Source organism: Maylandia zebra, linkage group LG6 (genome assembly GCF_041146795.1).
Source record: "Maylandia zebra isolate NMK-2024a linkage group LG6, Mzebra_GT3a, whole genome shotgun sequence".
Classification (NCBI taxonomy): domain Eukaryota; kingdom Metazoa; phylum Chordata; class Actinopteri; order Cichliformes; family Cichlidae; genus Maylandia; species Maylandia zebra.
Window position 1 is genome coordinate 15656893 of NC_135172.1, and position 26050 is coordinate 15682942.

Below are 26050 nucleotides of genomic sequence, written 5' to 3' on the forward strand. Positions count from 1 at the left end.
GAGGTCAAGTGTTCGCTATTAATCTGGCAACTCTTTCTTTGGGACATCTGAGTCCTGTTCATTCTTTGGCAGTGAATTAGTGGAGGGAGGTGGCAGGACTCCGTTTTGCAGAACAATTTTGCATGTGTGCTCAGGTCAAATAAAACTGCTGTCAGATCAGGCAGAGACAAGGAATGGAATACACAGAAAGCCTGCAGCTTTCACACGCATATGAACTTGAGTGACATCCCATTCTTAATCCATAGTTTTTAATATGATGTAATAATTAATATGAACAGCTTTAAAAAGTCTTTCCACAAGGTGTAAGAGGATGTTTATGGGAATTTTTCACCATTCTTTCAAAAGTGCATTTGTGAGGTCAGACACAATGTTGGATGAGAAGGTCTGGCTTGCAGTCTGATTCATCCCAAAGGTGTTCTGTTGGGGTGAGGTCAGGACTCTGTGCAGGCCAGTCAAGTTCTTCCATACCAAACTCACTCATCCACGTCTCCTTAGACCTTGCTTTGTGCACTGGTGCACACAGTCATGTTGGAACAGGAACCTGAATTCAAGGATTTGGATGTATGAATGAATACTTTTGGCAATATAATGTATCTGAAGATTAATGCTATAAAATGGGGAATCACTTTTACCTTTGTTATTTTAGCAGAGTAGCTGGGTTTCTCTGTTATGGGGAAGAATTCCACCCTAAATGTGCATAAAATCCATGGTGTGCCTCAAAGTTATCGATGATCGAATCAGGAGAGAGTTTACTTATTTTAGGAAAACAATGTGGGGTTTTTGTTTAAAGCAGCAGACAGTTCACCCCCTGCCTCTGCCCAGTACTAAAAATCCCTTATAAATATAAAGTTACTTTCCATCAGTCTGCATCGGGATCAATGTTCCCTCTAATTTTTCATGTGTCTGAGCGAACACACAAACTCCCTGAGCGGTCGCTTGGACCACTGTGAGCAACAGCAGACACGCCAGCATCAAATCCATCCTAGTTACATGGTTGATCAAAATAATCAAATTACAGCATTTATGTTAGACTACTTTTAATTAACTGCTTCAGCCCACTTACAATGAAAATTTAAAAAAAAATCTTGTTCATGACCTGTGTAGTATGTTAACACTATTGGAAGCAAAAAAATAATAATAATAACCTGAGCTCCAATTTTGAAAACACAACTTTCTTTTCTTTTTTTTATATAAAGCTCTGACTTGTATTATGAGTATGAGTCTGTGGTCTGTCCTGCAAAATACAGTATAATGACCAATGTTGGGCAATTAATTATATAGTTACTTCTTCAAAAAAGTAACTGAGTTATGCAAACAAGAAAGTTTTTTGCATATGTTTACCTAAAAATGCAGTTAAGTTGTTTTTTTTAAATAAAAATAAATAAACATTTCAAACTATTTACAGAATAATCAGCTGTTCTGCATCAAATCTGATGCCACACAAATTATTTGTGCCAGTCCAAAAAACAATTTCTGTCCACTATGAGATAAAGGAGAACAACAGCCTGATACCTGCAGGCCTGACAGCAGGAGATGTATCACTGCTGTAACACCTGTAACATTTAGCAGTCGCCTCATTGTTCTGACACAACAAAACTATTGACTATACTACACACTAACTACACAAGATTTGCGCTAAATGTGGCAAATCTCTCACATCTCAAAACATCACCGTCACTCCTAAAACTTCCCCCTTCCTAAACAACTAAATGCCATGTTGCCATCTCATTTGATTGGTCGACATGGTACATTTTTCGACCAATAGGAAAGGGTAGTGGTGGTGGCGAGAGGGAGGCCGGGGGGTTGGTTTTGCTTACAGGGAGAGCGCTTTCCAGCGTTTTCCTTCTAAAACGCCGTTTTTACCGTTTCTTCCCGCAGTAAATATAAACAACGACAGTATTCATGAAGAAAACCAAACATTGCATATTTTTATCATAACTCTGGTTTTAGTGGCCTATCAACACAATTTAAAAACTGGTATAAAGTCCATACCTTTTCTGTCAATTGTTCCGTCTGTCCTGCTCACATCTTCAGTCGTTGTACACGTTGTCATTAATGTGGCTTCACTCCACATCAGCCACGCCGCTTTGCTAAAACACCGGTGTCGGTACATAAGGACGCTGTCATAGCCTGTGAGTCGCATTATTGGCTGGACTATGGGATAAGGTGGCATCGTTCTAATCCCATACTGACTAACACTGCAAAACAGAATTGTTAAAGTTTTCATTTTAATTTCAGTTCAGGTTAGATTTGTGTGTGTGTGTGCAACACAGAGTTTCTGTGAGCAGAGACCGTGCCAGCAGTTTAGAGGGAACATTGATCGGGATCCACGTACGCATAAAAATAATAGTGTAACAACAGACAAGCTTATGAAGTGAGTCAGTGGCTCTCATAACTGGGGATTTCTTATCTGTACCTGTCTCACCTGTGCTTTGCAAAGGTGAAATGCTGTCAGATTTGGTATGAATGCTGCTTGCGGGTATAAAAGTACAAAAGAAAAATAGAAAAAGTTAAGTGAAAATGGCAAAAAAAACAAAAAAAACCAACCAAAAGTATAAGCACTGAGTGTTTAATGGAGATGGAACGTTAACTGCACAGAGAGAAGAGTTTGTGTGTTGATTGAAATGATGGAAGCGAGGGGAGAAGAATGTTTCATGGTTTCGATGCTGTTTATCTTGGCTGCACGAAACACAAAAAAGGCTGAAAAAAGACACACAAAACTGTATCTGTAAAGGTCTAAGCTTTAAAAAGTGTCAGATATTCACGACAGTCTGTCCGTGACAATAAGAGGAGGGTATCGATAAGGTCTTATTGATACTAATGCCTTCATCAATACTGTTTAAAGATCTGATTCTTTATCAGCTCACTTATTGATTCTTTATACAGTGTGTGTGTGCGTGCGTGTGTGCCAGTGTTTTACTATCTCCCAGTCTGTAAACACACAAAAAGCAAGACGCATGAGTGACTCAAGTTTCCGAAAGCTTTGCTGAGCCTGACATCATTAGTTTGCAGTGTGCAGCTGTCATGAAAACATGCCAGCACTGATAAAAGGAAATGATAAGCTTGGAAGTACTGGTGCCAGTGGATGGGACGATTTGGCACCGGTTCTTGATTCCCTTCCGTTCCCCTAATCTCATTTTTCCCTCGTGTTAAATGATGCCACTGTCTCTATGAACTAAGTGCATTACTACTTCTGCTCATCAGCTATGTGCAGCAGTCTGTCAGCTGCAGACTAACACAGTGAGTCACCACTAATGGCATCTTAACTGCTATAAGAGAAATAGGTTAGCCTTTGTGGTTTGTGTGTCTTTTGGTGGATTCAAAAGTGGATCAAACGTTTGTCCTTTGCAACTCTCGCACCTTTGATGCCAAATGTGGTTAAGTAACCAGGAAACCTCCAGTTTGTTTTGTTGCGGGTAGACAAACAATTTTTTAGTTCACGTAACCGATGAAACACTAGAACTCTTGTGTAAATGTAAATTTGTCTGTTACTGTGTACTTGACACACATGGAGAAATGCCAAACTGCCTTTCGGTGTTCTTGTAACAGTGACAATAAAAAGCTATTCTATTCTAGAGTGATGTTTTCTGATGTTAGAGTGAGACAAAAAGCATATTCTACATTCACTGTGTGAACTGAAAAAAAAAAAATCTAATTACCAGGTTGAGAAATATTACAAGAATAAAAAGTTGTTTTTAAACAAAAAAATAAAATAAATCCTGCTGTTAGCCTTTTCCTTTTATTTTTCCTGGTTCCTCATCAAATGCAGCACTAGCATTGCTCACTTGCAGCTTGTTCTTCCCCTGGTATTCATATTTGTTGTTTATCTTTGTTTGCCCTTCAACACACCTCCCTGTGTGTAAATGCTGCCAATTTACAAATTTGCATGTAAGAATTTCTTCTAGATTAACGAGATTGTTTTAATAAAAACAAACTCCTGTCATGGAAGTGTCTGCTTAAAACTCTTAAAGCAGTAGCATGTAGTTTGTCACCCCCCTGTGGTGGCAACAATGAATTGCACAATGTTAACAAACCAAGGTAACCTGCTTCTGCAGACTGAGCGCAGCATTCAGATGATCCTTTATTCTTGGTATCAAATGAAAAAGGCATGAGTTAACAGAGAAGCACTGCGACAGCTAACACCTGAAAGGCTCAGGTTTCTCCACTTCGTCCTACCCTTTAGTGTTCTTTTATGACCAACAACTGAGGCATTTTATTAAAATACCACAGAAACGAGAAAAACCTCCTCCTGCACTAAACACAAGGAACATAACTGTGAGAAAACTCAAACAAGTTGAACACTTGTACTGTTCTTTAATGTCAGAATTGTTATTGTACATGGACATCCTAATGGATTTGCACTCCTTTTTACAATAATGTACCACATATAACAGCACCTACATGTTATGTACACACATTACACAAGATTGTATCACAAAGCAGTGTGAAATCAGCAAAAACAAGTGCCTTGTTGACTCAACACACCCAATAGTCCATGAGCGGGCTAAAGTAAAATATCACAGCCATCGGCCCTCCACTAGCTCACAGGCAGCTGCCCCCTGTAATTTTCTAGATTTAAAGCTGAAGTCACAGGTGTGAAAGGGTTGTAAAACAAGAGACGAGTTATTGGCAACAGTCTCCCAGTTACTGTTGGGTCATATGCAAACAAAGATGCAGCCTTTGAAACACTGTTACTGCTCAGAATGCAAAAAATTTGAGAGCCTGTGTTGTATCGAGTTCTCCTGGACGCTGATATGGAAACTGTGCGTAGCGCATTTGTATTATTTGTAACGTTACAACAGGTAACAGCATGGTTAGAAAAAGAAAATGCAGAGATAAAAGACATAAGATGCATCTCACTTTCCCCACCCCGTCACCCCACTTATCTGTGTGGATATGAATGACCTGCTTCGTGATAAAACCCTTGCTTGGACTGTAAAGAGCAACTGAAGAAAAATAAAATGGGATGAATTTCATAAAAGAGAAAATTGTGAAGTGGAAACTGAATTTGCCAGAACCCTGCGTCCACAAGCGTACACACACACACACGCGCACACACACTCTTTGTTGCACAAAAACCAGAGATACTGTAGCAGCTTTCTCAAAGGCGAAGACAAGTACGACACAGCAAGTGGCATTTCTGCTGTCAGATACACAAACACAGCAGCAGAATGAGATGCACACGCTGAAAAGCGTTTTGAGTTGAGCCACGCGGCAGGGAGGCAGTTTGGCCTCCCAAGGAGCCCGGATTCAGTCTGGTTTGGCGAGCACTCAAAAGAGGAGGAAGTATGCCTGAGGAAAGAGGGGAAGATAACCGCAAACTGCAGGCAACAGTCTGGTCCATCTGATCACTGAATGTGAAGCACAAAGGAGCCCGGCCAGAACCCCACCCCCCAAAAAAACAAAACAAAACAAAAAAACAACAACCACCATCTCAACTGAACATTCTGCACGTCGAGAACTTCAAGTGTAACGTGTGCTTGCCTCGGTATCAGATCGACAGAGGGCTAACAAACAGGAAAGTAAATCTGCTAAAAGGAACAGAACTCTACCACTGAGAGGACGTGTGAGACAACACCAAATTTCCTGCTGAGAAAATGAGTGGGTTAAAGGAGGGGCTAAATATGTACGCTGAGAACAGTTTTTTCTTTATTTGTAGCATTGCGACTAAGGAAGATTTCAGTGGTTGGCCAAGGCGCGAGTCCCCATCGGCTGTCCAGTTGGCCACTGAGGAGCAGACAGAGGAGGGATCAGTGGTGTGGGAAGAGTTCAGAGCATCCGGTTACGTTTATGCGTGGGTGAGTCTGTGATGACATCACTACAGGGGGCAGGGCCTCGTTTACGATTGGTGGTGGAATCTAAATGGAGTGCCATCTCCTCAGCTATGAAGGTGTTGAGGTCCACATCATGAAGCCCGTTCCTACGACGACTGAGAGACTGTGCAGGGTGAGTTGGGGAACCAGGAGGACCAGAACGCACAGAGATGCTGGCCATGGCACCACTAAGGCCTGGAAAAGAAGAGATGGGGAAAAAAGAATAAGACAACTTATATGAATTCGAGCCTTGCAACTTCATAAAGCGTTCAGGTGCTTTGACTAACCATGCAGTGCGATGGCCTCTCTAAAGGGTTGCAGGTCGGTCTCCACTGAGCTGCCAGTCTCCGAAGGTGACGGTCTGCTCGCAGATACCATGGAAACTCTGGGTGGGGCGCGAGCTGTACGAGGAGGTGGAACTTTGCCACACAGGAAGCTAATGAGTTCTTCTCGTCTTATAGTTCTTCTGCGTTTTTTCGCCCATGCAATCACCTCTTTATTCCTGCGCTGATAGCCTAAGTGGATGCCCAGGTCATAGCTCCGCTGGCGGGCCTCCATACTCTCTGATGACATACAAGGATGCCTAATTTCAGTATCTCTGGACACAACAATCGCAACTTGTACATATAAAATGCTATAAAAAGGCTGAACCACATAATGGTTAACAGTATCATTTTACTTGCCTTTATACAGATTAGTGACAGCTGTGGCTGCATTTTGGAAGGGCACCCAGAGGGAGAGTCCTTGCTGTTGACATACTCGATCTGTGAATTACAAAATTATTCTTTAGCGACAAGAACAAAAGGCAGACAAACAAAAAGAAATGAGAGCTAAAAACCAAGTGAACGAACAGAAAATTAAATGAGCAATACATAAATATCTACTCTATAAACAGATGCATAACGTGTAGAAAAGGTCAAATTGCAGCAACGGGTTCGGTTTGTGGTCTGCTGGTATTTTGATTTTTATCTGAGACTTTATATAGTCCCATGGAAAAGTGTTTGTCCCCTCTTTAAAAAAAAATAAATAAAAAATGTTAAAACACCTCTCTGACAAAATGAAGTAGGCTTCAAAAGATATCAAAAAGCAACAAATGATGCCATGACTAAGGAAACTCAATAGCCAAGATATCAATGACTATGTTTCTATCAGCCTAAAAGTGGTTTCAAAAGCACTTCTAAAGGTGAATCACAATGAGATCATTATACACAAATGGAGAAAACACAGTGGTGAACCTCGCCAGGAGTGGCCGGCCTACCAATATTACTCCAGGAACGTACACACTCATCCAGGAGGTCACAACACTACCAAGATCATCATCTAAACAATTTGGCCTAATTTGGTTCAGTTCAGGCCAGAGTTCATAATATAAACAATAAGAAAGAGAGTGGGCAAAATTGACACCCATGGGAGAGTTGAGGGGAAAACCACCACCTTGTGTCACATTTACCAAAAAACATCTTCATGATCCCCAAGACTTCTGAGAAAATGTTCTGTAGACTGATGAGACAATAGCTGAAACCAGCACATAATGCCATAAAAAGAAGAGCACTGTAACAGTAAAACATGGTTGTGGTACTGTGATGTTCTGGGGCTGCTTTGCTGCTTGAGGTAGATTTTGCTGTAATTGATGGAACGATGAATTTGGTTCTCTACCAGAAAATCCTGAAGGAGAATGGATAGCAATGAGTTAATGCACTGAAGTTCAAAAAATGAGGAAAATCTGTACTCCCAGAAATCAATGGGAGATGCGACAGATGGCTGCTGTCCCATTGTCAAACAGCCAAAACAAGAAAAATATTACTTAATAATGCAGTTCTGACACCTGTGCACATTAAGGTTCATAACTGCTTTAACTGTGTAACTGGAACTTTTCTGCATCTGTGCTACAATGACTAAAGTATACTCCTTTTCTATAATGGGATGCTTTTATACCCTATTTAAGGTGAAGATGATAAACTTTTGTAACAGTTTTTACTGTCTTAACTAATGTTCCACTAACGACTGAAATTGAGGCTATGGTTCTCTTCCTACTTGTACAGATGGGGACTGAAACTAAAAATGTGCTACAAGATGGCCACCGAGTTGCTTCTAAAATGATTTTACTTTTAGTTCGGCAGGGCTGTGGTGCCATGGAGCTAAAGAATAGATACCATTTAATCTTCAAGAAACCATGGACTTTGTCACCTTTTAACATGTGTCTTTGCAAACACTGACTGACGCACACAACAGGAAGTCATGATCCACATATCCATTAATAGCTTTCTGGCTACAATGGAAGACACCCTAAAGACTGAGTCAGCAGACTGGCTGATTGACCTCAGATTTGAGAAACACTGTTTGAGCATTTTCAAATTCAGTATCCACCACAATAAGTCTCAAGGCTAAAACTAAAACTCTCAAAACTATGCATATGCTTAGGATGCTTAAGTAAAATTATGTGAATATCAACAACTTGTGCGATGTTTACCTCCAGTTTTTTTATTTTTAAAAGAAATGCAATGATAGTATTTTCATGACCCAAAAAATAAATGCAGTTTTCCTGACTAGAAACTCTTACATTTTTTCTGCACTGGCTGCTCATAAGTGTATTCATGTACAGGTGTGTTCCTGATTTTAGGACACACGGGGAGGAGGGTCTTGTAAACAGAAGTACCTGACCAAGCAGGATTTCTAGACAGTGGCGGACAAACATCGTAATTGTACTGGTGAAATAGAGCTCCATAAATATTGAGGATAGGACATCAAATAAATCCCATATACTGGTGATCAAGGCAATTCGAGGCAACTAAAGCATTTAACACACAAAAACCCCTGCAGGACAAATCTGAATAACTAAGGGATCACAATTTACAGCGAGTTTCTGGTCCTGATGAGAGGCTGTCAGAGCAAAAAAGACAAAAAACAAAACAAAAAATAAAACAACAACAAAAAAAAAAAACAAACATATCTGGGCAGGACAAATTTTCAACAAGAACATTTATGGTAATCCTTTCGCCATTTTGTTCTGGTAATGAAAATCATTGCACCCAGAAAGAGGAAACTGAACTGCGTCTTGGTATAAAACGTCTTTTGTGTCGTTAACTTCTGGACGTCCACAACACCGCTATAATAAAAATTTACGACTAAGCGTCAACAAATGTCTTGTTTTCAGTCTACCATCTCCTCCCTGTGTTTCGCCATTTTGACTAGCTGTATAACTGATAACCGGCAGACAAAACACTTTTTGTGTAAGCCATATCGTGTACATAACCGACGAACAACTGTAATAAACCCGTGACGCCCGCACCGGCAAGTTAACCCGTTATTTCGGGGACATTTTAGCGTGTCTTCTTTTCAATCCCTTAAACCAGTGAGACCTCTGACAGCTAAGGCCACCGTGAGCTACATTCAGCCTTGTTGTCCGACGCTCTGACACGGTGACCGGCTGTTAGCGGCTGCTAGCGTTAGCATGTGGTATAGTTAGCTAGCAAAAGGAACAGGGTCACGATAATCAAGACGAGAAGCGACGAAGACTCGATTTTAAACTCTGTTTGAAAGAATACACCTCCCAGTCCAACTGCAAACTACAACGGTGACAAACAACGCCGGTTGTACTTTAGAGAAAAAGCTGTGAATAGTGCCCTTTGTGTCTCTCCGCCCAGCGATAATGTTAGCTCAGGCGGCTAGCTTAGCTTGAATTCCGGCATCTTCTGTACATACCTTTGTAGAGCTGTGCTACCGCCGTGGCTGAGTTCTGAAAGAGGTGCCACAGCTTTTGCTGGCTTTGCTCGGACTCCTCTTCGTTTGGCGCATCCTGTTCCGCCTCAGCTAAGCACTGCCGTTCCCATTTCGAGAACCAGTGCTCGGGGCCGTGCTCTTGGATCTCCGCTTCTCCCTCCTCTTTCCTCTCCTCCATAGCTAACGTTAGGCGTTAGCTAATAGCTTATAAGCTAACCTTCGTGTAAAATACAGGATTTTTAATTTCCCGGCTGTGCTATACTTTTCTGTGCTATACCGGAACAATACGTCAAAGTACACAAAATAAAAGCCAGAACTGCTGTTATAGCCACATTGTAGATATTTAACACCCCACCCGTACACCCAGTGCTAAACACACAAAACTGAGGAACGCAATGACAACACCTCGGAATTTCTGGAGCTTGCCCCTCCCATTATCTCAATGTGCTGAAAATAGATTGGTAGAAACAATTTTATAGGCGGTGCTTGATGCTGAACACGAAGCCTGATTGGACGGTGACAAAAAGACAAATTGTCGGAGAAAAACAATGTTGATCCCACCCAGAAGATTTTCTATAGCCTGTTACAGTGGATTCCGTGCGTTAGGGGGCAGCCCGACCATGGAAATGTCGTACATGTAATCAGTGTGGTCAAAGGTCTAAGGACACCCTGTTTGTGCTCATACTTTTTCTTTGTTTTCGTTTTAAATTCAAGATCAGTATCAGTAGACTGAACAGTAGTCACTGAGACCAAGTAACAATCATGGTACACAAATACTCCTAAATACTCAGACTTTCTCAAACAGTAGCTCACAAAGTGTGAAGTCAGAAAACAGTGCTTTTCCTAATGCTGCATTATTTATGTTACATTAGCAGAGAAACGCAGACGACGCGAGGAGGAGGACAGGCAGATACAGACTATAAATACACACACCAGGTAATCAGGAAATGGCACACAGGAGGGGACACAGCTGGAACTAATGGACATAACGAGACACAGACCTACAAAGTAAAACAGGAAACACACAGACTGTTTTACAACACAAAACTCGGGGACCCGAACAGAGCACAGAGGGAGACACAGGTAGGGATAATAAACACGACAACCAAACCCAAAGAACTAATACAAAATCAGAATAAACTAGAAAATAATAATAATAAACTCACAGCGCTGGGTCACCGACCCAGGACCATGACAGAATTTGTGCTTGCTGGCATTAATACTGCTGTCGCCTTCATGAATATGAATAATCGTACTGTGTATAAATTACCTGTATAAATAAACATGTATTAACGTATAGGTATGGTAGAATGGCTGACATGTGCAATACTTTCATAGGGGTAATCAGCATTATACTATACGCATATCACCAGCTGCCATCAAATTACTTGCATAGATTGTAATGCTCATGGGTGGAATTACTGCTGTGCTTGTGATTTTGAATGGGAGAGTTCAGTGCCACATGATCACAGTAAGCCACAACTCTTTAAGGATTGAGAGAGTCCAAAGTTCCGATGGGTAATAAGAGATATCTTTTGGTTACATTTTCACTCACCTGTATCTCCTTCAGCCTGCACAGGTCTCTGTGCCAGACTGCTTCTCTCTTTTGAACCCAGCTTCCAGACTCTTTTCCTCTCTTTCTGCTAGCAACTCAATTCTTTGAACATGACTAAGGGGGAGAATAGTATCCGTGTTGATGACTACGACTACTTTCAGGACCGGGGTCCAACTGTCACATTCAGCAACCTCCTCTACTGTGTTCAAGAAACAAAGTTCTGCCGCAAGATGGGGCCCGAAAAGATCATCCTCCATGATGTGAGGTAGGACATGCTGGTTACCCGGGAGAATGTGAATGTATCTACATATACTTTTATGTGATATAACAGCTTTATTACTGTGTGGTGACCGATAACATGCTGGAACTATAGCATGTGACAGTCAACGTTTTTACGCTGGTCTCATAGAAATACTCTATGCACTTTCCACGTTGTTCTTTTTGAGCTTATACGTTGTTCTGTTGTTAATCAGGAAAAGAGTCAAAGATGTTCTGGCAGGTTAAAAACCTGAGCCAGACTGGATTCACTCTCATTACACCTAAATATATGAGTGACAAATTCAAAAAAACAAAAAACAAAACTATAGGTGGTTTCTTTTATGCTCCTTGACTTGGATCCACTTGAGTTCATATTTATTAAGCAGTGTCACTGAATGGCTTGATGATCATGAAAATATCAATAAAATATGGCAGTTGCAATCACCAGATCCCAACTACCTAAACGCCTATGGTAGACTTTGGGTCACATTGGTCAGTATCTTTGAAAAGAATGGGGTTTACCCCTCAAGTAGATTTCTAGAGACCTAATGTGCCATGACTAAGGAATACTGAGGTGCAGTGAGTCTGTTCTAGTGACATGTTTTGGTCTATCACCTTGCTAAGTCACTTTGTGTTGATTTTTCCTTTAATTCTTTAATGTGTACAGGTCAATCAGGCAATAAAAGTGTAAATAACATTAGTTTTCAGTTGTAGCTCTACTTTTTCAATATGCTGTAACTTAGAATGCTAAAAGTACACATGTATGTGTTTGGCCGTAGCGTTTTATTTTCATAGCATTGTCATCTTCTTTTATTTTCTGCATTTTGCAGAAAGCATTGAAAGAAATGAACAGTATAACCTCCAATGCTTGAGTAGAAAGAATGTATCTTGTGGATTATGTATTAAGGATCACTAAAGCATTGCATGACTTGCTGCAGTGGGATCATAAGACCGGGGATGAATGCCATCATGGGTGCCACAGGAAGCGGTAAAACATCGTAAGACATTTCCCTGCAAATACATAGTCAGTAGTTTATAAGCATGAACAGGCCACCCAATGATGTGTTTTGTTTTTTTTATCCTGATCGCAGACTCCTGGATGTACTTGCAGGGAGGAAAAATCCAGCTGGACTGCGTCAGGGAAATGTATTGGTGAACGGCAAAGTCGTCACGTCTGACCTGAGGCTCAGCTCTGCCTACGTGGTTCAGGTACACAGATGCAAACAGATGCATATTTTTTAACATCACACACTGGTGAGTGGTTTATCTACGTCGCCCTTTTGGTTCCAGGATGATATTCTGATGGGGACTCTGAGCGTGAGAGAGAACCTGCTTTTCAGTGCCAACTTGCGTCTGAACCCTAAGGATCACTCCACAGCAGATAAACACCAGCAAGTAAACACCATCATAGAAGACTTGGGCCTTACAGACTGTGCTGACACTAAGGTACAGAGCACCATGCACAAACTACTTTTTTTAAACTGTAGAGGAAATATCAAAAAATCTTACAGTATTTTATGCAAAATAACTTATCATTAGTGCTTTTTAAATCCTATTACTATGAGACCACAGTACCAACTAAACTGTATATAATCGCTACAAAAATACATTGAAGTTTGGTGTTTTGGTGTAACTTACATACAAGAAAAGTTACTCTCCCATTTTATTTTGAAAAATCAAACTTTATAACAGAAGTATCACTCTAGTTTGTCCTTTTTGCACATTTTAGATGCAAAGCAAGTTTTGCGTGTGTGTATTCAGATAGGTACGGAGTTTCTGCGTGGTGTATCAGGAGGGGAGAGGAAGCGGTGCAGCATTGGGATGGAGCTCATCACGTCTCCCTCTCTGCTGTTTCTGGATGAGCCGACCACTGGCTTGGATTCTAACACTGCAAACTGCATCATCGGTCTACTACACAAGTACAGCGCAGCTACTTAACTATCACTCATTACACACATACACAAAAGACACAAATAACACAAAACCGAAGCACGCTGTATAAAATTAGGTAGAGTCAAACAGCAGCGTGCTGTTCATTGCTATCTTTAGTTCACATTTACACTATGCTGGTGTTTCTGGTGTAAATGATCTCTTTATGTCACCATCTACTGCCGTCTGTGTAATAAAAATGTCCAAAAATGTATGAAGGTTGTCCAGAAGAGGCAAGACTGTGATCTTCTCCATCCACCAACCCCGATACTCCATCTTCAAACAGTTTGACCACCTCACACTGATGCATAAAGGGGAGGTGGTGTATGCAGGAGCAGCAGACCATGCCCTGATGTACTTCACAGACCTTGGTATGTAATGCATGAGTTTGTATATTTACTGTAAAAGTTGGAAGACTCTGACTGAGAATCCTATAAAAAATGATGAGCAGTTGAATACCAAAGGGAAATATACAGTATATGAGCTGCTGAATGAGGTCAGAAGTCAGGGCATGACTTAAGTCCTGTTTTATATTTATATGTTCATACTTAACTTTGTTCTACAGTGTGAAAATGATCTGAGATTATTTAGATAATCCAGCCCTGAACTGGGTTCTTGGATTCATGAATGGATGTAGCACTTCCTCAAATCCAGATTTTGTATGCTTTTAAAGTTGAATGAGGTTTTATCAGTATGTCTGTGTGTGCTTTGCACAGGCTATCAGATTGAGCCTTTCAACAATCCAGCTGACTTCTTCATGGACATCACAAATGGAGAAACAAAATCAACAGTACAATGGGACATGGCAGGTAAGTAATAATTCACAGTTAAAAAAAATGTTCTCCTACTTCGCTTCTCCAACCACCAACTACTTTTTGCTGAGAGACACACACAAAGACAACCTTCTAAAATAGACAAATCACTCTTTGTAACACCAGTTAAATATCCAAGCATGGTTTGGTGCTTCGTGAGTAAGAAAAAAAAATCAATGTTGGATAAAGTTATTGGTGAAGTTACAGTTTTAGACATGTCGGTCACAGATTGCTCCAACAGCATTTCAAAAACTATATTCTACAATGTTTTTGCTTCATAACACAACCTGCCGCATATTGGGCGGCTATAAAAGCCTCACTTATTACAAACCAAGCTCATGTTTGTGCAGCATGTTTGAACTTTGAGTTGGGAGGCAGCTAGGTTTACTTAACGTGACGTAAAGGAAGGTTTGTGTTACGTAACTAAGCACTTCTGGAGTAATTGCTCAGTTTTACATCTCCAAACCCATCTCACTTAGATTTCTTGGGTGGCTGTTATAAATCCATGTTTTTATTATGCTGTCCTTAACTTGACACCGTGATTTCCTCTCTCACCCAAGAGAATTGCAAAAACCCCTTAGCAATAAAGTATCAGCAGTCCCAGCTGTACCAGAATATGATGGAGGAGCTGGACCATGTGAACCAGAGCATTGTTGACGGGGTCACAGGTGAAGACAAGCCGGCCAACTACGCCACCTCTTTCTTCTATCAGGTGAGCAAATCGTCAGTTGCAGAGAACATTTTTTAATTTTAAAATGATAGATTATTTTCTGGTTGTTGGAAATCTCAGGTCTCATTAGTTTAATGATTAACAGAAGCAGACGTGAGTTTATTAGGTTATGTCACAGAGTTTACGAGCCAGCTGTTATCTCAGTGTGCTTGGCTGTGTGCTGATCCGACTCAGTTTTACTGTCTACTCATAAAAAATGTTGATAATTATCCTCTTTGTGTCTGTGTGTGTGGTGCATCTGTGTGTGCGTGAGCTAGATGCGTGTGGTGTGTGGCAGGACAGTGTTGAACACTCTGAGGAACCCTCAGACCTCCTACGCCCAACTGGCTCTCAACATCTTCTTTGCCATTCTTGTGGGACTCATTTATTACCAAATGCCCCTGACACTGCCCGAGGCTTTACAGAACAGGTACACAACAGTGTGCTTTGTTTAATTCAGGGTATCTGCTCCATTTTCACCTCTGTATTCCACATAATATAATTTAAAATGTTTTTAACCGTATATTGTTGTAGGGAATTATTGCAGGGCCGCTACTGTGAAGGCCACTTGGTTCCAGATAGTCAAATAGTATTTGCCTACCTCCTGATTTTCATATTTATTTGCATATTTGTCGCACTTATGTTTCCGATCGTCAAACAAATTTTAATGTTAGATGAAGATAACCCGAGTAAACACAAAATGCAGTTTTCAAATGATGATTTTATTTATTAAGGGAATAATCTATCCAAACCTACATGGCCCTGTGTGAAACAGTGATTCCCCCCTAAAACTAATAACTGGTTGTGCCACCCTTGGCAGCAAGACATGCAATCAAGCATTTGCGATAACTTCTAATGGGTTTTTTTTACAGTGCTATGAAGAAATTTTGGCCCACTCTTCTGCACAGAATTGTTTTAATTCAGCCACGTTGGAGCATTTTACACCGTGAGTTGTTTGAGGTTTATGGTCATGCCAAAGCATATCAATCTGATTTAAGTCCAGACTTTGACTAGACCACGCCAAAACCTTTTTTTGGCCATTCAGAGGTGGATTTTGTGGTGTGTTCTTAGTCATTGTCCTTCTGTATAACTCAAGTGTGCTCGTGAGATTCGGGGCATGAACTGATGGTGACACATTCTCCTTCAGGATGTTTCTGGTAGAGAGCAGAATTCATGTTTCCATCAATTACAGCAAGCTGCCCTGAAACAGAAAAACAGCCCCAGACCATCACACTACCACCACCATGTTTGACTGTCAGTATAATGTTCTTGTCATGAAATACTGGGTCACTTTTATGCAGATGCAACTGGACTCAAACCTTCCAAAGAGTTCAGCGTTTGTCTCATCAATCCAGAGTATTTTTGTGGTTAGGGTTTTGTGGATAATCAAGATGTTTTTTGGTAAATGTGACACAAGCATTTATGTTCTTTGTGGTCGCTGTTTTTTTCCACTTGACTCCCCCATGGATGCCATTTTTTTTTCCCCAGTCTCTTTCTTATTGAATCATGAAGACTGAGCTTAACTGAGACAAGTGAGACCTGCAGTTTTTTTGGATGTTCTGAGGGGCAAATCATTTTCACACAGTGTCAGGGAGGTTTAGATAGTTTATTTCCCTCTTAATAAATGAAATCCTGAATAAATGAATGAGATCGCGAATACAAGCGGCGGAAATGGGCTTCCTCCGAAGGGTGGCTGGCCTCTCTCTTAGAGATAGGGTGAGAAGTTCGGCCATTCAGAAGAGGCTCAGAATAGAGCCGCTGCTCCTCCACATCGAAAGGAGCCAGCTGAGGTGGTTCGGGCATCTGACAAGGATGCCTCCTGGGCGCCTCCTGGGTGAGGTGTTCCGGGCATGTCCCACCGGGAGGAGGCCCCAGGGCAGGGTATCTCTCGGCTGGCCTGGGAACGCCTTGGTGTTCCCCCAGATATACTGGAGGAGGTGGCTGGGAAGAGGGAGGTCTGGGCTTCTCTGCTTGGGCTGCTGCCCTGGCGACCTGGCCCCGGATAAGCGGAAGAAAATGGATGGATGGATGGCCAAATGAAATCCTGTATTTTACATTTACTCTGCTTATATTTGTCTAATGTTAACATTTGTTTGATGACACATGTAGGTGTGACAAATAATTTTCACAGTAATGTATCATGGCTGACATGTTCTTAACTTTTTAAACCATTGTCTCTTTTGTCTTTTAATGGCAGGAGTGGAGCGTTCTTCTTCCTTATCATCAACATGGTGTTTGGGAATCTTTCTGCTGTTGAACTCTTTATAAATGAAAGGGCGATCTTCATGTGAGTGAGACATTAAGCTTATGTGTGCCCTTTAGAAGTGTGACTTGTGCTATTCTGTATTTTTCTTCAGTCAAAGCCAAAGCTGCTATATTCTTAAATCCACCATAGTTACAGAGATGATAAATCATAAAAACAAGGCATGTAGTTTTGTTTTCATAGAGGTTACACGACATTCCAAAAACAACTGGACATTGCGATTTTTATTCATTATTACTCAAGTCAGAGAAAATAGTTCATTTGTTATACAGTGTTTTCAGCTGTGGTTCACTACACATGTCTAACTATTGCACAGGGACCCCTTAAAAGAAAGAGCCTTTTACAAGAACCCAATCAGATTCCTACAACCAATAAAGCACTCTTGTGTCAGTCCAAAAGGGTCGCTGGCACCATATGTACTCTAAAACTTCTCGACATATAATTCAGACCAGTTGTATAGCAATAAACAGAAACATACTTTGGGAAAGTTGGGTGATCCCTGCAGTTGTCTGGTAAATGCAGGGGACACCAGGAAAATGCAACAGTACTCTGAAAAGACAGAAGGGACTAGAGTAAAGGGTCTTTAATTTTTCCAGCAGAGCCAGTCATGCTCTGTTGGCTATATTTCATTTACAGTAATGCATTCACAAAGGACTACAAATAAATCCGGAGCTCTAACCCTACCTAACTCTAACATTGACCCTGAAACTGAGTCTTAGCCCTCAGACAGGCTTTTAAAGAGGTGTGAAATAAAACAAGCTGGCCTCTCACTGATTGTAATGGAGAAAACTCTCACAAGAATAGCTGTACAAGTAAACAGAATAATTTTGTTTATGTGTTTTTCCATCTTAAAGGTGACAAATGATTTCTATCACTTGCTCATATCGTTGGGAAGAGCCACTGGTGAGAAAGGTGTTACCCACCATCTGCCTGCAGCACACACATTTAATTAGTGTCTGTTTTGTAGTCCTTAGGCTTTATGACTGCCTGCATGAGACATATTTTTTGGACATTTGTAAATTGTAACTACCGGTATGACAAAGTAATCTGGGTTATGCTCTCTCTGCGAGGACTCTGGACTAGAGCCCCGTTAAGAGAGGCAACATAACCTCATTAATACTCATCAGCTAATTCATCTTGGCTGCTGTTCGCAAGAAAACCAAACTCACATGGCAGTCATCTCAGGGGCTGGAAAAAAACAGCCAAAATGCCAAAACTGCAGTTCCTCTAGCTGCCACTTGGGGCTCTTTTCAAAAGCAAGTCAATCCCTGTAGATGTTAAAATAGACTTCACAGCAGTAATTAACATGTTTATAGTCTTGTGAAAATTAAAAAAAAATGTTTTCGAGTTTATAGATAATTGATCTCCTCGTGATATCTGTACTGGGAGTAATTGTTTTGTATAACTCACCCATTTAAATTGCACTGAGGCTTAAAGTTTGTTTTATTAAAAGCATAGCTTGTCAAATCCATTTACTGTAAAAGTTGCACCCAGCTAAAAGCATAGCTGGGTGCAAGTGATAGGTGGCTGCCAGCACAGCCTGTTGTTGTCGATAGCTAACTGGACTTATAGCCAGGATGTCCTGACCAAGTGTGTGGTGTTGCTGCCTTTTAAAGCATTTTTTTTTTTTTTTAATTCAATCATCAATGAATTAGCGTGAGCTTAATTTTAGAAGAGGTGCATGCTTATGAGTTGCATCACACTTTGATATAAAATATAGCTTAAAAAAGTCTGTTTTTCAAATTGTCAGTGAATCTAACCCTTTTCACCCTCTCACATTGTTTTTGAGTTTGTTTTTTTCCCTGTTAATGTTTGTTGCAGTCATGAGAACTCTAGCGGCTATTACCGTACCTCCGTCTACTTCCTGTCCAAGATCTTTGCTGATCTCATCCCCAATCGCATGATTCCCATCATTGTGTTTTCAGCAATTGCCTACTACATGATGGGTAACATCATCCTTGCATGCAAGCAGACATACACATACAAAACACACATTGCGTCGGATCATGAAAGATGTTCTGATACAGTCAGTTAGTACAGAGAGGAGCTGCTGGTGTTTCATTCACATCCATGAAATGTCTTATTTAGGGCTAACTCCAAATCCACAGAGTGGTTTTGCAGTATGAGTGAGAGTTTGGATGCAGTAAATTAGTGAATAAGGAAACAGCCCAGTTCCTTCTGCACAGGCTGAGCCTCATCTCAAGGGTGTTCCAGGTTTGATGAATAAAATCTGGATCCCCATAATCTACTTCCTAATTAATTGAGCCGCTGTTGATTAATTTTCATTTGGAAGCTTCCATTTGATCTCACTGCCACTGTGCCAGGAGCAGCCCGCTCAATAATTTCCTGTCTTCCTGTGTGCACGTGTCCACCATTCCTTCAGGGTTGAAGCCTGCCTTTGAGACGTTCCTCTGTTTCGCTCTGACCATGTCTCTGGTCAGTCTGGCAGGAGTTGGTCTGGCCTTCCTCGTCTCAGCGAGCGTTTCTACATTTGCGATGGCAAACATCCTCATTGCTTTGCCCTTCGTCTTCATGATGGTGAGATGCTAAGACTCATATATGACATGTACAAGAGAGGAATAGGCACTTAAGAGTTTCATTCCCTCTTTATGTTTTAGGTCTTTGGTGGTTTTCTCGTCAATCTCAACGCCATGCTGAGCTGGCTCTCTTGGGTGAAATGGATCAGTATCTTCAAATATGGATTGGATGTAAGACACGGAAAGCAAGGGAGGAGGATTTGTGTGTGAGAATGAGACCACTGGGGCTGAATGTGCCTTTATGTGAAGTGAGGAGGTTGTTCAGCCTGATCTCTTTGTCTCTCTTTCTTAGGCTCTATACATTAACGAGCTGAAAGGACTGTTTTTGTACAGCAACAACACAGTGTGAGTGAAATAACGTAGCTACTGTTTAAAACTTATGCACACACTTGCACACACAGATTAAATGTGTCTTTGTGTCTTGTGCTTCAGCATCTCAGGGGAACATTTCCTGGAACAGCAAGGTATCGACTACTCCGTGTGGGGCTTCTGGAGGAACGTGGTGGCCTTGCTGGGAATCATATTTGTCTGCATGTGCCTGGCCTACGTCCAGTTGCGACGAATCAACCGCTGGAAATGATGCCCATTCATGTGTCCATAAGCAGCAAAGTATATTTCTTAGTAATTTAACAACAACAAAAAAAAGCAACACTGGAGAGTTTTGTATAGTTCCACCAGACTGAGCTTTCTTTTACTATTATTTATTATTTCAGATCAACTTATACTGTAAAACATTACATTTAAAATCTTTTACTCACTTAAGCTCTAAAGTAGGGATGTCAGACTCATTTTACATCCCGGGTCACATGCTGCCCACATTGATGTTAAGTGGACCACACTAGTGAAATTCCTCTTTCTGTCATTGTAAAGACGTCTAACTGTCCATTTAAAGTCCCTTGGAATATCATAGAAGAAAAACAAGTGAAATTTCAATAGTATCTCAAAGTTTTTTGCATGATAAAGAAATGTTGTCAGAGTAGATGGAAGAAACCTGTCAGCACAAATAAAAAAAAAAAAAAGTGTTAAATTAAAGAAAAATTTGGTTTAGCTCATTGCTCAGACTCTCCTGTAATTACAAAACTGAAAGTTTTTGTTAATTCTCAGAAAATATCCTATTTGTTTATTTTTTTTACATTATAAAAAAATGATATTTCTAAAGAGACAATGAAAAACATTCATTTTTTCTGTCATTTAATTCCAGGATGTTCTGTTCATCTGGACTTTGAGTTTTCAGTGGGAGAAACATGTCATTTCTTAAGAAGTCACTTGGATGAGTGAGGAAATATTTCTCCCACTGGAAACATAACCTCCAGATAAACAACTTTCTGGGATTTGCTTACCTTGATGATTGAGCTTGCATCAAGACTTTCATTTAATTGTTATATCTTATGTAATGACTTCAGTGTAAAAGTCCAAAATTACGCCCTCCTTTATGGGCTCAAATTGTGGTCATAAATATTTTGTACTTGTAAATCAGGATTTGTATGTGTAAAAAGAGTGTGTGTGTGCGTGCGTGTGTGCGTGCGTGCGTAAAAAGATTTGTATGTGGACTTAGCCAAAAAAAACTGTGTCAAACTCTGCAAGTTACAAGTACGAATTTTGACCCGATTTTTCTTCCTTTCATCTGATTGGCCAATGTCATGTCAATCACAAATGTAACTATCCAATCAGAGAACAGATGGGTTTGGCTGTTGGAGGGGGTGCTTTTTTGAACTGCAGGTCCTTGAAGGGTAATACAGTTTGAAGCTGGAGGATCTCTATAAAAATTTCTGATAGCAGCTAGGTCCCCTAACTTTCAGTAGCTGTTGAAAGGATAAAGTTGTGGTATATCAGTGGTTAGAAATACCATTATTACTTTAGGATTAGTTTAACACAAAGTCCGGGCTGACCCGGGAACATTGCTGTGAGTCGCAGTGCTCAGCATAAAGGTACTTTCTCATCGGACGTAGGATGTGCTGCTAATGCTAACTAAAAGCAAAGGATCCAGAATTTGTTGCGCTGGCTGCTGAGCTCTGTATGTATGCTATGCCACATGTATGCTAATTCATAACAAAGAAAGCTTTGTAACTATCTCCACTAGTGAAGACTAATTTCCAAAACACTGCAAACATCTTTTTTTACAGACACACAAATTCTTTTTACACATAAATCCTGATTTACAATTACAAAATATTTATGACCTCAATTTGAGCCCATACTCCTTCAACTCCTCAACCGTCCTGTGGACTGGAGTCGAGTCTTTGCCCAGCCAATGCTGGCCCTTGGCCTTATGATTAAGGGCCCTGCTCTATAGCATTAACCATCACACGTGTTGTAACATTTGACTCCCAGGTGGATAAGCTGATATACTATGCGCACTTGGTGTGTGCACGAGGAAATGTCTGACAACTGCCAAGCCAAGACCTTAAATCCGTAGAAAGCTACTTAGCGCTTTCTTAGACAGTGTTGGTTACAAAAACAAAAGTACAAATGATTTGTCTTTAAAAAGTTTTAAAAGTTTCCCTGTTTTTAACTTAATTTCTTTTTTTTTTTTAATTGACTGCAAGTCTTACAAAACGTGATACTGATCAAATGACGGTAATGGTGCAAACTGCTTAGCTGTGAAATTTAAAGTGAGGGCACAGAAGACTAAGGAAAAGCATTAAAAATCAAAGTAAACGCTGACTTTCCCTTTAATTACACTTCATCGGTTACTCTTCTGACATTGCATAACTGCGGATAAAGTGTCATCTTGTGCGAGATCTTTATCTTTATCTATCTTTATTAGAGACGATCCTGTGACGTGCAAATCCTCCTGAGGCTCGTGCATCACTATAGATTACACATTGCAGCAGCTGTGTTGCTCTGTGCACTGCACCTCACAGCGCATGCTCGGGCAGTCAGTGAACAGTTGTGTCTTCTCGTCCTTGCACATTTGCACCTTGTTAGAAAGCCATGTGTCAATGAAAATATATTTTCCACAAAATATTTCAGTGGATCTTAACACCCAAGGCTCAAAAACACAAAATAAAAATAAATATTTTTTTCTTCTGCATACAGCCCTTGTAGTTGTAATCCAATAGTATAAAGAGATAGCCACGACACCATCATGCTGAATGACATCACATCACATTTTTTATCCTGGAAATATGTATGGGGGAAATTTGACATTTACCATGACAACGCGCATTTAATCCCGGGCGCTCGCTCATTTCCAGTCACCTTCAGAAACTTTTCACGCTGCTCGCGCTCCGACTCAGCCTGTTCCCCGCCGTCATTGGTGCGTTTTCCAGCCCACGTAGCCACTCTGTACATTTGAGCATCACGCGCTCATCCACGCCGTAGTTCTCCTCTTCCTCGTACTCCACGTCGTCGTACTTGTGCCGCTCATTCAAAAGGGAGATTTTCAGAATTGAGTTTATGTCTCCGAGCTCAGCGTCAGTGCTGTTTTTAGCGGGGACTCTGCCGCTGTGAGAGCCGTTTCTCTGCCTTTTGGGCACGTTTTCCCTCCTGCGTCGGGACTCCGTGGCTCCTCCGGGAGCCAAGGTGGATCCACTCGAGGGATTTCTGGCGACTGAACGTTGCCGGTGTTTCTCGCTGTTTCTCCGCTGCAGCAGGAGGACAGCCTCGGGTGTGAGAGTCAGAGTGAAACGGACCTCCTGCTGATCCTTGGTTCTCACAGGCTTCACCTGTGAGTCACTCTTTACAGAAGTGTGACCAGAGTGTTTGTGCTGCTGTCTTTTAGACAGACTCTCTGAGCTGGTGACAGGAGATCTGCCTTTCTGGGATGAAGGCAGTGAGCCTTCCCTTCTGTTTGCCCCTGACACTCCTTTAATTGTTGGCAGATTACTCCTGGGCTGACTCTTCTTCCCCAGCTGTTTCAAGTTCAAAGCCAGCCTCTCCTTCATTGAGCCGCCTTTGTCTTCTTTCAAAGCTTTGGTCACAGCAGATACAGATGAAGTGTTGTTGGTGGGTCTCTCCTTCCCAGCGAGTCCTGACACAGAGCGCGTGATGGACACTGGCGGTATGAAGGGCATTTTGGCAGCGCACAGCATCAAGTAGGAGAGGAGTTCACTTTTGCTTGTGAAGTGTCGAAAGAAAAAAGAATGGACTAGGGAGGAAAGTGATTTCCTGACCGAGTTGAGATACTCTGATGCATCTTCAGCCATGCAAGGGTCAGCTGGCTGCAAGTGCGTCACTGCCTCGCGGATCCACCAGTGCTCCTCTACACAGGAATAACATTTCCTGATGCCTTATACCTGAGCTGTGAGTGGGAGGTTGTTGGCATGCTTTAAAAAAAAAGAAAAAAAAGAAAAGGGCTTGTATGATGCTCATTACCCTGAGGCTCAAACATCTAAAATAAACCTACACCTCTAATCCTCTAGAGTGATTAGTGAGAGCACGTTTACTATGCACAGTACAGGTGCACATGCAGGCCTAATCCTCGCTGGATGTTTGGATGTGCAGTGAACTATGCAAACAAAGGTCACTTGAAACATTAAGCTTTTCTCCCTGCTCTGCATTTTAAATAAAACAAAGAAATAAAGCTTGAAAGATTGGCACAGAACACATTTATTTAATAGGATTCTTTCACAATTTGATTAAAACGTTTAAAATATCGAATTTTACACAACAGGAACTCGTGTGCTCTTATGTCTAAACGTGCATTTGACTCCAGCAATTGTGTGTTCACTCGCAGCACCGCTTCTTGTGCACGTGAAGAACCCGTCGACAGCGTGGACAACTGTGGTAGGCGTCCTTAAAGTGGTTTACAAAAAATGGAATCAGGCAGCAGCCGAGCACCAACCTGTGAGGCGGAAAGAACCACATGCTGATCTCTGACTTTTTAGAAATCGAATGTGTGATCGATGCTGGGATACAAAAAACAACCAGACTGAAGTGTTTAAATGCCTCTCACCCGCATAACACAAACACAAGACACACGAGCCACGCAAAAGTCCCGGCTTTAAAGGTGACCTCTGTGGTGACCCGAGTCCTGCAGGAGGGGCAGGTTGCCAGACCTGGAGAGCATCGCAGCTCAGCTTCATAGCTCACAAACTTTGCCCTGGGTGTACGTAAAGGGGCATCATACACTGTTGAGAAGAGGTTAAAAATGAATGCTGACATGCAACCTGAAGGGGATTGCTGCTAATTTTTTTTAAATGTAAAACTAAAGTAAAGTAAGTAAACTAAAGTAATAAATTATTAAGCTATGTTTAAACTTAGCAGTGAGCAAAGAAAATGTGACATTACATATTCAAAATGGAGGTAGAAGAGCCTGTACCTGGTACAGCTGAGAGAATATTGTTGGGCAAGCAAACTCCTGAAGACGAGGACGAGGAAGGCGGTTGTGGTGGCTGTGCTGGTGGTGGTGGTGGACGGGTGAAAGGTGAGTGGACTTTGTAGACTTTGACATCTTGATCCGATTTACAGTCCTCTGGAAAAATGGATACACAGTGAGGTTTTTGTTTTTTCAACCACAGGAAAACAGACTAAGCAATGCTTGAGATGAGAGGTTATTTTTACCTGGTAAGAAGTATGGCGTAGGTGCAGGAAACAGCTTATCCACATTTGATTCCATTTAAAAGGCCTGAGGGAGCGTGAGAGGAAAAACAAGGGAAAACTCCTAAAATGTGCCTCCTGTGTTTGCGTCCAGCAGGGATTCATCAGCAGATGTACCAGGTGCTGTTAATTGAATTTGCCTCTGATTGGTTCAAGAAGGTATTACCCATTGTTCAATAGCGCCATGAGCATGTTAAACAGGTAGAAAGGTCTGGGGCAAACCTTCCCCCAAACAGCCATCTTGCTTAGTTTTATTCCACTGGAAAGTGGTAAAAAATCAAATTTTGTTTTTTTTAAACACCAAAGATAATCTGTTCTTTATGAGTAAGACCAGATGTGCTCTATTATGCAAAATAGAGCTCCTCATTTCTTTGGATGCTTATCCTTATCAGGGTTGCAGGGAGGAGCCAATCTATGCTTTTACTGCATTAACAGTGTATTTGTGATCATTGTCATGCTGAAAAATGAAGCCTGAAAAATGCCAATCAGATACTTAACAGACTCTACTGACTTCCAACATATTAATGAGGACTTGGCCAAAAGCTTCACATTTGGACTCATCACTCCAATAAGACCTGGTGCCACTGATTTTCTGTCCAGTTCTTGTATAATTTGGCATACTTCAACCTTTTCTCTTCCTTAAGAATGACATCTTGATCAGATACTGTTTATCTGTTATAGATGGTTTTTAGGCCTACTTCTTCTTTTGTCCTTCACTTGTCCAGTTTCCTCAAACATTTTAAGAACACACTGCCTATCATGCAAAGATATGCCAATTTTTCAGCCAAGAGCTCTTTGTTAATCCTTTCTTTGGTGGAAAAATACTGAAAAAAGCCTGGAGCACTATTGCTCAAGACCACTTTAAAAAGATGACATGAAAAGCTAAATACAGAGAAACTAGGGGTGGGTCAAG

At 41.2% G+C, this 26050-nt stretch overlaps 4 protein-coding genes across 7 annotated transcripts; 1 reads left to right on the forward strand and 3 right to left on the reverse strand.

The window, feature by feature from the left end:
• Window positions 1-4294: 4294 nt before the first annotated feature.
• Window positions 4295-9980, reverse strand: hapstr1b (HUWE1 associated protein modifying stress responses b). The gene is made up of 4 exons (XM_004568311.6): window positions 9516-9980; window positions 6497-6577; window positions 6101-6376; window positions 4295-6008 (listed from the first exon to the last, which is right to left on the reverse strand). The coding sequence occupies exons 1-4, from the start codon at window positions 9709-9711 to the stop codon at window positions 5770-5772; spliced, it is 792 nt and encodes a 263-aa protein (XP_004568368.1). The 5' UTR covers window positions 9712-9980; the 3' UTR covers window positions 4295-5769.
• Window positions 9981-10364: 384 nt separating this feature from the next.
• Window positions 10365-20654, forward strand: abcg2b (ATP-binding cassette, sub-family G (WHITE), member 2b). 4 transcript variants are annotated; one of them, XM_076884750.1, is made up of 16 exons: window positions 10365-10616; window positions 11250-11353; window positions 12285-12344; window positions 12438-12555; window positions 12637-12792; window positions 13108-13265; window positions 13495-13646; window positions 13992-14084; window positions 14648-14799; window positions 15075-15226; window positions 16994-17083; window positions 18881-19005; window positions 19443-19597; window positions 19678-19767; window positions 19889-19941; window positions 20029-20654. In XM_076884750.1, exons 1-16 carry the CDS (start codon window positions 10380-10382, stop codon window positions 20174-20176), a joined length of 2043 nt encoding a protein of 680 aa, XP_076740865.1. In that variant the 5' UTR covers window positions 10365-10379; the 3' UTR covers window positions 20177-20654. The 4 variants fall into 4 exon arrangements, with proteins under 4 accessions (XP_076740865.1, XP_004568369.3, XP_076740866.1 ...); XM_004568312.6 differs by having other exon boundaries at window positions 10472-10616; window positions 11181-11353; window positions 20029-20653; XM_076884751.1 differs by lacking the exon at window positions 12285-12344 and having other exon boundaries at window positions 10491-10616; window positions 11181-11353; window positions 12458-12555; window positions 20029-20646.
• Window positions 20655-20821: 167 nt separating this feature from the next.
• On the reverse strand, window positions 20822-23853 carry LOC105941309 (uncharacterized). Its single transcript, XM_076884753.1, has 2 exons — window positions 22751-23853; window positions 20822-22516 (listed from the first exon to the last, which is right to left on the reverse strand). The coding sequence occupies exon 1, from the start codon at window positions 23742-23744 to the stop codon at window positions 22800-22802; it is 945 nt and encodes a 314-aa protein (XP_076740868.1). The 5' UTR covers window positions 23745-23853; the 3' UTR covers window positions 20822-22516; window positions 22751-22799.
• A 278-nt stretch (window positions 23854-24131) lies between these two features.
• On the reverse strand, window positions 24132-25278 carry LOC101468352 (lipopolysaccharide-induced tumor necrosis factor-alpha factor homolog). Its single transcript, XM_076884754.1, has 4 exons — window positions 25102-25278; window positions 24860-25012; window positions 24494-24668; window positions 24132-24382 (listed from the first exon to the last, which is right to left on the reverse strand). The coding sequence occupies exons 1-4, from the start codon at window positions 25154-25156 to the stop codon at window positions 24265-24267; spliced, it is 501 nt and encodes a 166-aa protein (XP_076740869.1). The 5' UTR covers window positions 25157-25278; the 3' UTR covers window positions 24132-24264.
• Window positions 25279-26050: the final 772 nt, after the last annotated feature.